Source organism: Phaenicophaeus curvirostris, chromosome 7 (genome assembly GCF_032191515.1).
Source record: "Phaenicophaeus curvirostris isolate KB17595 chromosome 7, BPBGC_Pcur_1.0, whole genome shotgun sequence".
Classification (NCBI taxonomy): domain Eukaryota; kingdom Metazoa; phylum Chordata; class Aves; order Cuculiformes; family Cuculidae; genus Phaenicophaeus; species Phaenicophaeus curvirostris.
In genome coordinates this window covers 32010329-32023682 of record NC_091398.1, presented here as the reverse complement: position 1 = coordinate 32023682, position 13354 = coordinate 32010329, and the positions used below count along the sequence as shown (strand labels likewise).

At 48.6% G+C, this 13354-nt stretch overlaps 1 protein-coding gene across 1 annotated transcript in view; it reads right to left on the bottom strand.

Moving 5' to 3' along the window:
• Window positions 1–13354, bottom strand: part of LOC138722837 (TGF-beta receptor type-2-like) — a 34735-nt gene that overhangs the window by 6172 nt on the left and 15209 nt on the right. The window contains exons 2-4 of the mRNA XM_069861501.1: window positions 9431–9581; window positions 5304–5506; window positions 1124–1932 (exon numbers count right to left, since the gene is read on the bottom strand). Of these exons, the coding sequence (XP_069717602.1) occupies window positions 1124–1932; window positions 5304–5506; window positions 9431–9581 (1163 nt within the window). The remainder of the gene's footprint in view (window positions 1–1123; window positions 1933–5303; window positions 5507–9430; window positions 9582–13354) is intronic.

Below are 13354 nucleotides of genomic sequence, written 5' to 3'. Positions count from 1 at the left end.
GCCTGATTACTGTGCCTTCCCTAATCTGTTCTGCGGTGTTTTACCCTTCATTCCCCCTTTTTGTATTTGACAGCATATTCTTCAGTGTCTGATAGGTTTGCTCTACTATTGCCTGTGACACATGGTATTCCCTAGGTTTGAAAAACTTCTTAAGTTGGTCACTTATACATCCTGGCCCATTGTTTGGTTTTACCTGTGTGAGAAAGGTTTTTAGCACTGTATATAATTCCACTCTTAGTTTTGTGCTGTAAAAAGCTGGGCTTTCTATTCCTTTGCTAAAACCCCATTCACTGTTGTCTGTGCCAGGGCCCAGCAGCTGCTGATCTGATAAGGGACACTGGAATGCAGAGTGTTCTCACAAATTGGCCAAGAAGGCCAATGGCATCTTGGCTTGGATCAGAAACGGCGTGGCCAGCAGGTCCAGGGAGGTTATTCTCCCTCTGTACTCGGCACTGGTGAGACCGTTCCTCGAATCCTGTGTTCAGTTCTGGGCCCCTCACCACAAGAAGGATGTTGAGGCTCTGGAGCGAGTCCAGAGAAGAGCAACAAAGCTGGTGAGGGGGCTGGAGAACAGGCCTTATGAGGAACGGCTGAGAGAGCTGGGGGTGTTTAGCCTGGAGAAGAGGAGGCTGAGGGGAGACCTCATTGCTCTCTACAACTGCCTGAAAGGAGGTTGTGGAGAGGAGGGTGCTGGCCTCTTCTCCCAGGTGACAGGGGACAGGACAAGAGGGAATGGCCTCAAGCTCCGCCAGGGGAGGTTTAGGCTGAACATTAGGAAAAAAATCTTGACGGAAAGGGTCATTGGGCACTGGCAGAGGCTGCTCAGGGAGGTGGTTGAGTCACCTTCCCTGGAGGGGTTTAAAGGACAGGTGGACGAGGTGCTGAGGGACATGGTTTAGTGTTTGATAGGAATGGTTGGACTCGATGATCCGATGGGTCTTTTCCAACCTGGTGATTCTATGAAACTGGCATTCCCGGAGAGAGATAACACCATTAACTCCTCTGGACCACTTGGCGAAAGAGCTGAAAAGAAAAAAACTAAACATCCAGGGAGAAAGGAAGTGTGTGTGCGTGTGTGTAGGGGCAGGGTGGCACACTCACACATACAGCGGGTCATACTTGCCTGCCCACTGTTGGCAAAGTCGTCCACCGTCAGGGAAGGATCAAGGCGTATGGCAATGCCAAAGTCACAGAGCACGCACTCCTGCTCGTTCTTCACCAGGATGTTCGTGCTCTTGATGTCCCGGTGGGCGATGGGGATTTTTGGCCGGCCACAGGCGGTGTAGTCGCTGTGGAGGTGGGCCACCCCGCTCACCAGCGACCCTGCCATCTTCTGCAGGTCCATCCAGCTCAGGATATGGTGGGAGAGGTAGTCCTTGAGGTTGCCGCGACTGTGGTAGGCGGTGATGAGCCAGTACTCACGGCGGGGGCCGGTGCCCCGGTCCTCGGCTGTAAGGAACTGCAGGACGCTGTCGTGCTTGAGGCTGGCGTCGGTGAAGATCTGGCTCTCGTTCTTCCAGGAGGAGTACTCCTCGCAGGGGAAGATCTTCACGGCCACCGTCTCGTACTGCCCTGTGTGGCTGTGGTTCAGCTTGGCTCTCCACACCTCCGCAAACTGCCCCTTGCCCACCATCTCGTCCAGCTCGATGGGGAGCAGCTCGGCGGGGCGACTGCTGGCACAGGTGGGGCTGGGGCCGGCCGGGCTCTCATCCATCAGCACAGACAACTTTTCCTCCTTCTCAATGGAACTCCTCGGCTCCGGCAGCGTCGGGGGCTGTGCCGCCTTCCCACCCCACGCCTTGGCTCTCTTACGCCGCTTCTGCGTGCGGCAGAGGTAAAATATCACCGTGATCATCACCGCCACCAGCAGCGGGGGCAGGAGGCTGATGGCAGCCACCGGGATCACCTCTTTGCTCTGCAGCATGGAGTAGCCTGCGGGGAGGAAAGCAGGGTCTGCAACAGCTCGTTTTCATCACGCAGAGGAGGAAAATATGTGAAGCCGTTAATGAAGCGCAGCCCGTTATGGGGCCACAACACGCACAAACTCCATCCCGGCAAAGAACCCAGATGTAGGCAGGCATTAAGAGGGCAGCTCAGTTTAGGTCTTGAATTTAGCTGCTTTTATCGTGTGAGTGTTCGAGATACCCACCTGCACTCATTGGGGCAGGCACTGTGGTCTAACAGACCCCGCTGCTGCTGCCAGAATAGCTCAGCTGCCCTTTGGTGGCTCCAAAGAGCCACTTGTGCTCACGGCAGGGGGAGCTGGGGAAGATATAACAGTGATAAAGCTGAGGCAAGGCTTGAACAGAGCAAATCTCTGAAGGGATTCAGGGCTGGATCTTTGCTGGACCCCTGCAGTGCACAGAGAGCCAGGAGGGATGTGACTGGGCGGTGTGTGGGACCACCGAGCCCAGGGGATCACTGGGATGCTTTGCGTTAGCGTAAATGACCATCGTTTCAGTGCTCTCTGCCAGCGTTGGCATCTCCTTCCTTGCTGTGTTACACCACCAGTGCCTGTCAACTGACCGGGCATGGTTAATTTTGTTTTATTTCTTCTAAACCCCTGAATGCCTTCAGATCATTGGGGGGAGGGGGGTGCACACAAAAAGCCCCAGCCCTCGCACAACATATAATTGTCTGATCCTTTGATGTTTGCGATTCCTGGAATAAACATGCTGACTTCAGTAGAGATATTCAAGTAAAATCTTACTCAGAGGTTTTTCTGCCAAGTATAATAACCCAGGGGAAGAGGGATAAGAATCATTCCATAAGCAAAACTCTCGCTGCTTGACCTCAGTGTGTGCAGATCATAATTCAGGTTCTGGAAAAACAGAGCATTTAGCTATTTTCCTTGGCAAATTCCAAAGAAATGTGCTGCAGCTAATTTCTGCGAGGCTGTGAAAGCGTTTCTAAAATAGGCATCAGGTTCAAACCACAAGATCAACCTAAACTGATATAAATCAATAACTAACTCAGGAATATGTTTATTTTGGAAAGTGTTAGGCCTGGATATCACCTACTGCTTTAATGGATTTACCCGATGCTTACGATCCCATCTTTGAAACAGTGAAGAAAGAAGATATTTTTAAGGGAGTTGCGTGCACAAGTCCTGGAAAGGGAGCATTAACACAACTTCAGCAAATTCCTTTGTGAGGATACCCCTTCCCGATGCAAGACCTTGGATGCAGAGATGTTGCACCATGACTTAGACCCCTTCCATGGTGAGCAAACGTATCTACACTGGTGAGAACTGCTGGTCTATATATCTATGCCTTGTTGAGTGTTGCTGCGTGGATCTTTACATCCCTACTGAAGGGGGGTGGGCGTCCAGGGCCAGGCTCATCCAACACAAGGATGGAGAGGATTCTGCATGCTCCACCCTGCCCAACATAGGCTCAAGCTGTCTGCTGGGCTCCTGCTTGCACGACTTTAGAAATTGTGTTTGTTAGGGTGCTCTCTGAGCTTGGATGGGGTCCCCTGCAGTCTAGGTGCTGGGGCAGTGCCACCCAGCAGCCCGGACCTGAAAGCAAGGCTTAAAAAATGGGGAAAAAAAAAAATCTGCCTGCTTCAGCTGCTGGAGAAGTGCTCATCTGTATTAGGCATTCTGCTTGCTGTTTGTGCCATTGAAGATGAACGTTCTCCACCTCTGCTCTGCTCTCGTGAGACCTCACTTGGAGTTCTGCGTCCAGTTCTGGAATCCCCAACATAAGAAGGATATGGAACTGTTGGAATGGGTCCAGAGGAGGCCACAAAGATGATCAGAGGTCTGGAGAAGCTCTGCTATGAGGACAGGCTGGGATTGTTCAGCCTGGAGAAGAGAAGGCTCCAGGGAGACCTTATATCAGCTTCCAGTACCTGAAGGGGCTACAGGAAAGCTGGGGAGGGACATTTTACAAGGGTAGTGATAGGATGAGGGGGAATGGCTTTAAATTGGAAGGGGGAATGTTTAGATTAGATATCAGGAAGAAATTCTTCGTGATGAGGCACTGGAACAGGTTGCCTGGGGAAGCTTTGGATGCCCTGTCCCTGGAAGTGTTCAAAGCCATGTTGAATGGGGCTTTGAGAAGCCTGGTCCACTGGGTGTTGTCCTTGCCCATGGCAGAGGGGTTGGAACTGGATGATCTTTAAGATCCCATCCAGTCCAAACCATTCTGATTCTATAAGTCAACACGCAAACAATCCCTTGAAGTTGAAGGAAAGGAGATAAACAATGGATTCTGAGTCTGGGTCTTCCCAAGTTGGTCCCACAAACCAAATCAAAGTAAAGACTTATTTAAGGCCCGCAGTACTCAAAGCAAGAGGTTCAGAATTTTACGTGCTAGCTGGCAGAAGGAGGCTGTTTGTGGAAGCCTTTGGTGGGGGTGGCATTTCCAATGAGCCTGTTGTCATTTCTGTGTGAAATTACATCTCAGCATTGGCTTTGGGATTTGACTATCCCTCCCTAGAAGTGTGTGTACCTGTTATGTTTGGCTCAGGAAGCAGCAAAGAATTGCCAGATTTAGCATAATTTGCCGTCATTAAAAGTGGTTTGTTGTGAGAATTTACATTTTCTGTGATTTTATTTCTTTTTTCATTTTTCTTTGCGTTACAGGAGAAGTTATGCTACTGACTTGCAGATTATGCTTAGGCTTACTTTCAGCATCTCATTGCTTTGTAGTTATGGGAAATCAGAGGAGTTTTGCTTTGCTTTTGTTATGGGTCGGATTCCTGATGGGCACTTGGATAAACATGGTCCGTGTGGAGTCAGGGAGGTTTGGCCAAGCTCCCAAGGGCTCAGGATCTACCTGGAAGCGTTTCCAAAGTACGTGAACCTCTTGAGGTTCAGAGACAAGCTTCCTCTTATTTTTTATCTCTTGTGGATTTACAGCTCCTGTTGGATCCCCAGGTGTCTGCAGAAGCATCTACAGGCATGCCAAGCTGCGCTCGTGTATGTGTGCAGCACCGAGGTGGTGCAATTTATTTAAAGCAATTTATTTAAAGTTTTTTAGAGTATTGACTCACGCTGGGTTCCTCGGTGGATGCGGCCTGTGCTGAAGGGCGCAGCATAATGGAGAGATATGGTGGATTTCTCATTGTATGACGTTTCCAGACCAAGTCTGGAGGCTTTGCTGGGAGGAGTGGTTTAGCCACAGACAAAATACTGGGCTCAGTAATGGGGTACAAATTTTACCTGGCTTTTATGTACGAAGGTCAAAGAAAACACTGAAAGATCTCCTTCTGGCATTGCATCTCCTACTCCATCAGAAATACAATTAGTGTTGGCTGCTTCTCCCCCCAGAAAGAACGTTAACAAAAGCACTCACCGTTGGTGTGGTTTTCAAAGATAAGTTTATCGTTGCACTCCTGCTCGTCCACGCAGCCACAGATGTAGATGATCCCATCGTCGCTGGGCTGATGGGTCATCATGCAGCGTGAGGTGTTGTAGTTGGGAACCATGAGGTTTTCGATGGGGTGGAGGGGATTGTGGCAGAGTGTGCTGATCCTGATGCTCTCATTGTCCTGTCTCCTGTGTGTACCAAATGAACGGAGAAAGCGTTAGTCCAGTCCCTCAGCCTTCGTATCACCTGTGTGTCTTCTTAAACTTGATTTTAAGACTGTACATTTTAAGCTGTATAGGGAATGACTTGTTTGCTGCAGCTCTGGTATAACACTTAGTTTGAGGGGCTTTGTTAAATTCCTTTATCTCTTCCAAATGGGGAAAAGAGAATAGTTTAGCGCATGCCAGTAGTAGGATGTGAGCCAGAGAATCCACTTGTTTCCACCAGTTCGTAATTTTGCCTTGGATGAGGCAGTGCCAATTCTAAGGCTGAGTGTCCTGTGCGGGACCTGGGACAAAGTCCCTCATTTACCAATACCAGCTGCTAGGCCAGCAGGTTTTTAGGGCTGTATGGTCCTAAGGAAATCCTCTGACATGAGGGTTCCACCTCACGTCACCTTTGCTGTAATACTTGTCGTAACATCTCTGCCTTAGGAGGGGCTGGGGTCTCTGCAGCCCAAATTGAGAGAAATAGGGGACATGGGTGCTGAAATGCTCACTTGCCAGCGATTGCTTGCTTGTCCTGCTCTGCTCAGCTTGCACGTGCAGGTGGAGCCCGAAAGTGCTATCTCATCCCCCAGGCCCTCTCTGGGTTAATTGCCACTTGTTGTGTCCTGTCCTTGCAGAGCCATTTGCTCCTGTCTCTGGTGACCTGTGGGAGCAGAATCCTCCTGTTGCTGGTCAGGGCTTTTTCTAGAAACAGCTTGACCTTTTGGAGTTGTCAAATTTTAACGTGAAGATGATACAACTCCTAGACCGTGGGGCTGTGTCTGCTTTTGTATAATGTCTTCAGACACCAAACAACTGCAAATGAGACCTGCTGCGTTGCCTGATCATGTCTCATTCCTCACTGGGGGCTGGTGCTCAGCACAGCCAGGGAGGCAATGGCAAATAAGACCTAACTCTTCCTTACTTCCATTTAGGTAATTAAGGGGGAGTTAAAAATCTTGTTTCTTGGTGTTCCTAGAGAATTTTCTTTTTGTTTCAAAAAGGAAGGACAGATCTGCTTTTTTTTATCTTTTTTTTTCATTTTCTTTTTTTTCAGTCGCTCTGTATTTCTTCCATCTCCATGTTACACCCCTTGCATCAGAGATGGTCACATCATCAGCCAGGGGAGACCAAGACATCCCTCCCACCAGCTGAGAGATGGGAGCCAGTGGGGTGAAGACTTCCCAAGAGATTTTTCCCTCTCTAGAGTGAAGATGCAAAATATTCCAGTGCCCATATTCTGTTTAACAGCGCACAAGGATTCAGCAAGCGCAGCGCGAACAGGTGAAATATTTCAAGCTTATTACCAAAAGGACTTACTCATGAAACTCCAGTTACTGACTGAAGTGTGGATTCTAGCACAAGGTCTAACTCCATAGTGCTGATGTCCTTAGAGCTTTTTTGACCATGAATGCCCAGTAGCCAGGTTAGGTCCTTCTCATGTACCACATGTGCTCATTGGCACCTAGATTGGGCTCCTTTAAAGCTATGGAAATGTGTCACGTAGAACAAAAGGATGGTTTTGGCTCTGGTTGCCATCCGTCTCTTCAAGCACAGAGTGCTCATTTTACTGGAGAACTCCAGCTCTCCCAACAGAGCTGAGCAGTGTTGATTCAACATGAAGGAGGTTGGCAAGATGGTCCAGCACATTCTTTTGATGCATGGTGGAATCATCCTTGTTGGACCCATGGCTTCATCTCCACCCACTGTTTACTAAGCTGTGTGAGGGGTGAGGTTTGGGAAGCAAAAGGTGGAGATCTTCAAAAACTGGGGTGCTCGGGTGGATTTAGGAAGAGGCAAGCATGAACTGGGTGAAGTAGTTCTGTGGGGCAGATGGTGACAGCTGAAAGGAGCAGAAGCTTGGAGATGGGACTACGAGGCAGCTGCTGGAGTTGTGATGGAGCCTCTTGCCCTTAGAGAGATAGAGCGGAGGTAACGTGGACTGCTGGCACGGCATATGAGATGCAGTAGGCACCTTGGAGCCAGATGGCTCTTGCTGTGCCAGAACCACAGAGGAAATGCAACCTGGGATGTGGCCCGTCTCCTGCAAGGAGGACCAGTGCCTGCCCTAGAACCAGTGGATAATTAAGAGATAAGAGCAGAGCACTAGGATTCAACTCTTGTTTCTGGAGTTTTCCCTTGAGGAGACAGAATAACCCAGCACTGGTCAGGTTTACAGGGCAACCCTGGGGCAAGGACAAATGGTGGGGGATGGCTGGTCCCCGTGTGGGTTACAGGGGGCTGGTGAACATTGCAACCAATCCTGGATGTGCTGAAGAAAATTACAACCATTAGCAGCTTTTCCAGGGACAACCTCTGCTTCCCAGTTTAGCAATGCAAAAAGCAAGAGGGTGAAAGCACTGAGAGGTTTCACAGTGCCCTTGGGGTCAGAAATAAAAGCCAGGGGAAGAACCCAGATTCATCACCCACTTTCTGGTACGTGGTGTGGGGAGTCCCCTGGCCTCAGTGCTCCCTCTCTTTTCTTGGAGTTCTTAGGCAACCTGCAGAGGAGCTTCCAGCTGATGAGTCCCAGGAGGCTGTGATCCCTCCTCCATAGGCTGCTCAGCTGGGCTCGCTGGAGAACGTGAGCACACTGCTCATGAGCGTGGGGCCAGAGCTGCTCCTGTGACTGTGACACCCATCCAGGGCAAGTTCAGATGATCCAAATATGCCTTTGCAGGTGAGCAACGGGTAGCAAGGCTGTCTTGGAGGCGAGTCCTGCCTGCAGGGATCTCAGTCTTAAGATGGGGTTTAGATCGGGGTGGGGAAAGCTGGGAGGAGGCTATAGGGCTGGCAGGTTTTTTTTGTCACCCTGTAGTTGCTTGACCTCATCGGATCCATGGTGTGAGGTTGCAGCCCCATCCTGTGCTGTGGGATTGCTTTCCTGGGGGTTTATGCTGCAGGGGTTTTGCTTTTTTCCTCTACATGTAGGCTGTCAATGGGAAAACCCAGCAAGATGCTGAATTGCCTGCCCAGGATTTAAGGTGTCTTCTCCTTATGCGTGTAGGGGAATTTGGGGTAAGGGGGTGGATTTTGTTAGTTTGTTTGTGTTTCCTGTTAGGTTTGTGTTTTGTTTTTTAAAATCCATAATGCAGCAATTATGTTGAGGCAAACTTCTACTGAAATCAGGGCGTACAGCATTCACGCTAATTAGTAGGTTGAGATAAAGCCTAGTGATAAGTGCTTGGCTGGCTTTCACTTTGGCAGCCAAATTAAAAGGGAAAGAAGAGGAAAATCACTCTGGGCAGATCCAAAATGGATGAATTTTTTTTTAGTTTTGCTCATATGTACCAAAAAGCTGGGGGAGGAACTCTTCCGGGCCAGATGATGTGGTGTGTGCTGGCCTGATATGCAAGATTGCATTTCCCTTCCAGGCATCTCCTGAAGAAGCAGAAAAGGGCTTTTCCCAGAGCATGAGAAGCAGATGGGCTCAACCCAGTGGGATAAACCCTAGTTTGGTACCAGCTTGGATTTCCATGTGCTGGATGGAGATAGATCTTGGCTGCACCCCTGCACGCGAACCAGGGGTTTGCCAGCAGGAGGACATCATGGCTTTAGGGGTCAGGGATGCTGATGTTGCCTGGTAGGTTCAGCCTGTAAAGCTAAATTCAGTCATTTATGGGGATTTAGAGGTCCTGCAGAAAACCTGCTACACTGTGTTGGGCACTTTATTTAATTTAGAAAATTAAACTGGTACTAATTATAGGGCAGGGCAAATAATTTTTTACTGCAAATTGTAATTTTGGTTATAATGGAGTCAAAGGGAGAGGAAAAGAAAGTCCTAAATTATTTTAACAGGCAGTAATTCAAGTACAGGGTTAGATACATGCGTGTTCCCATGAGCTGCTGCCCTGCAAACCCCTTTTTCCTCCGTATCCCACCCTTGACGAGGGAATTGCCGCTTACCATATGGCCACACAGATCTCGTAGGGATCCTCGCAGTAGGAGTTGAGGTTGCAGTTGCTGTAGCACACCTTGTCCTCGCAGACGGGCAGCGTGGAGTCGCACCACTTGCACAGATTTGTCTTCAGGCTGCGACGGGCGCTGGCGCTGAAGACTGTGGGGCAGAGAGGTTGCGGAGGGTAAGCATGGCCGTGCTCGCCCAGGGTGGTGAAAAATTACCATCATTTTTAGTGATTCACACAACCAGTGGAAAAGGAACCCAAATTGACCCTATTTCTCCATGCATTTGTTTATAGCTTTCGTTTTACTCCATTGCTTGGACAAATGTGCTTTAGATCATCCCAAATCCTAGAGGAGGTGGGGGCATGCTGGTGGTGCAGAGGCAGGTCTCACTGGGCAAGAGCTTTGCAGAGACTGGGAAGCCACAAAGATCAGCATTTTCCCTCTTCCAGTTTCCCATATTGTTTATCATGAAGGGAAAATTTGTTTCTTCTTCTACAACCTAGGCTCAAAGTGATATCTCTCCTCATCCCAGGTGCATGCAATGTCTGAAAAAGGACATCTCTGGGTCCCTATATTCCTGAAGGCTTTATTTATTCCCTTCCCTGAGGGGAGAGAGGTGCTGGGTATTGATTCATGTCAGAGTGGTGCAGCTCCCTCCTCTCCCAGCTGCCTCCTCCTCCTCCCTCAGTCTGTTCAACAAGCCCAACCTGGGGAATGTGGCTGCACCATCCCTGGAGATGTTCAAGGCCAGGCTGGATGAGGCTTTGAGCAACCTGATCCAATAGAAGTGGTTCCTGCCCAAGGCAAGGGTGTTGGAACTGGATGATCTTTAATGTCCCTTCCAATCCAAACCATTTTATGATTCTATGAATGTGTTTGCCGCTTGCTCCCTGAGCATCTGTGGTTTCAGCAATATAAGATGGGCTGAGACTTCCCAAGGTCTGGACTACTCCTGTCCCCCTTCCACTGCCTGCTCTGCCCCAGGTGGGCATGAGCTGCTCTCCTGCTGCTGGAGTGATGGATCTGGCTGCACAGCAGGAATTGCTGCTGCCCGTGGGGAGCTGCTCTGCCTGTATCTCACAGGCATAAAATTATCTCTATTTTTATACAAAGAGTGGGTGAACTATGCTCCGTTGAGGGACAAATCCCAGCTAAATTTAAACTTCCTGTTTTAAGGCTGCTAAAAGTCCTTTTTTTTTTATATATATATATATAAAAGCCACTCACATATTTATTAATTTTTACCTAAATAAATACACTCAAGAGTGTTCCAATATGATACTGAAGTATAGCAGTATCGTACTGAGGTATCTCCTGGGTTCTTGGTGGTCATATCTGTGACTTGCCCATGGCCAATGGTTGAGGCTAATGGTCCTTTTCCTTTTTAATGCATATACTGGCTCAACAGCAAAAAGGGATTTTTAACTCCTCTGATTCCCAAATTCAGAGCATGCAGCCTGCTCCAACAGCATCTCGTGTTCCTGCTTTGCTTTCCTCACTGGCCCAGACCCTCCTCCACGAGATGGCTATAAAAAAGCTGCTGGAAGGCTCCCACACAGAAATAAACCATTTACAAGCTCCCATAGCCTTGTTCATAGGGCCAAGGTTAATGGCAGAGGAGAAACCTGGCTGCAGAAGAGAAGCCTGTTGGATCTGAAGGTTGGAAAGAAGAAATTTTGTTTAAATGGCCCATGCAAGACTTGAAATGCAGCTCGGCAGTAATCATGTCATGTGAGGTGGTGTGGAAGCAGGTGAGGATGCTACACACAACTTCTCTTCAGCATCCCACTCCATCCATGAGGCTGTTCTGATCATGGTGAGGCACCTGAAGATTTTGTGGGTGACCTCAACAGATCCTGCGTCCATCCAAGGATTAGCATCCATCCATGGATTAGCTACCAAGATCATGACTTCAGCTGGAATTCCAAGCACTTGCAGCCAGCGTTAGCCACCCTCACCACCCTGGCTTACTCTGCCAAGGCAGGACTCACAGGATCCAAGCAAAATTCCTCTCAAGGATGGCAGTTCTGGGGTGGATCAGAAATTTGTGGGTCACTCTATCTACAGCGACGGCTGCCACCCTCTACAAACTCCATCAGTGCTATTGCAAGGGAACAGAAAACTGAATGAAAATTTGTTTCTCCCCGACACCTCAGCCACACTGTGCCCAGGGCTGTGCTCTGGTGGTGTTGAACCCGTATTTGTGCTTTCACACCTTCAGCTCAACCCATCCAAGACCTGGCTCTTGCTGGGCTTGTACAGGCTCGGTACCATCAACCCTGGGATGTTTGGGGGCCCTGTGGAGGAGAAGGAAATGGACAAAGCCAGGTTGTAGATGTCACCAATGCAAAAGAATGATGGATTTTGTTATTTATACCCCCGGGTATGTTAATTATTTGTTTATATCAAGAGTTTGCTTGAGATCTTAGCAAAATGTCAGCCTGAGCAGTTTTGCACCGGTGCGCGTGGTGGGAATCTTGACTTGGCAGTTGTTTGTACTGTAGAGCAGAGAAGCCAGGGTGATGGAAAGAGTTAAATATGGAAATGAGATCCAGAAATACAGCGGTAACTGGACAAAATTCTTTGGAGACAAATTGTTCTAAACTAGCTCAGGCTGCGATTCTGTTATCTGCTCTGCAAGAAAGGTCAGACCAGGAATATCTCTTCCCTCCTCCCCACCGCCTTCTCCTAGGAAGCTGAAAAGAAGAGCATAAAGCTCACTGAAAGTTTTTTCAGGACTTTGTGTCCTTGAACCATTAGCTTGTAGGTGCAATTTAACTGCCACATCACTCATCTTGGCCTTGATTAGACCCAGATGAACACTTTCAATATTAATACTCAGATGATTTAATAAAGCTGCACAAGCAGTAAAAGTAACAATACACTTCCATAAAGGGGTTCCAGATGTTGCCAAGGCAAATGCTAAACATCAAAATACAAACTTCAAAAAAAAAAAAGGTAAAAAAATAAAGCTGGATAAGCAAAACTTGGAACAAACTATAAACTAATTAAATGTGGGTTGAGTTTTCCAAAAATAAATTGAAGCCATAAGGATGTGATGTGAGCCAATAAATAGTACAGTTAGTCAAAGTTATTGTGGAACGACAGTTGGAAGGATGGTTTGAAGTCACTGATAGGTGGGCTCACAGTGAGCTTGGCTTCCTATCAATAGGAAGGCTTGTTCTCTTGTGCATGAGAATGGGATCAAGTCTTCTGGTATCTATAACTTGGACCCCCGAGAGGTTACTGAGAGAATATGAGCTGATTTTCAAGTAAAGGAATAAAGGTAAAAACTGCCAAAAGTGCCTGAGTCTCTCCTGCAGGAGCAGCAGGGGTGATACCACCACTCAAGGACATCAGGATATTTTTTCATGTGTGTCGAGGCAGCCCTCCAGCCTCTCGTTGCCCACAGGGCATCCACGTTCTCCACCTGACCACCTGCAAGTCCCATTGGAGCACCACTGCCATAATCAATAACCCATCCTCTTCCCCCATTAAAGAGTTGTCTAAAACAGCTTTCGAAGAGCATTTCCTACCAGTCCCATCACTGCAGCCACGGAAGCAGTCAGCTCACAAAAGAAGAACTTTTACTTGCTTGCCAGGCATTCAGCTGCCAGCAGTGACTGCAGCTGTAAGAACCCAGCAGGATAAACAGGGCTCTAATGAGCTCACCTCTACCAACGCAGCCCCAGACAGCAGGTAGGTCATCTACCACCTCACTTTGGCTCCAGTTTTCTGCACGCTGCAGTCACCAGGGTGGGGATGAATCGGTAAGGAGCGAGCCTGGGGTGCACAGAGGTGGAGAGACGGTGCGCTCGTTACAGGGAAGGAGAAAGAGCTTCAGAGCCAAAGCACTGCCACATGCAGGCAATTCATTTTTGCTGTGGGGTGGAATGGGCAGTTTTAGTTCTCAAATATTCTCTC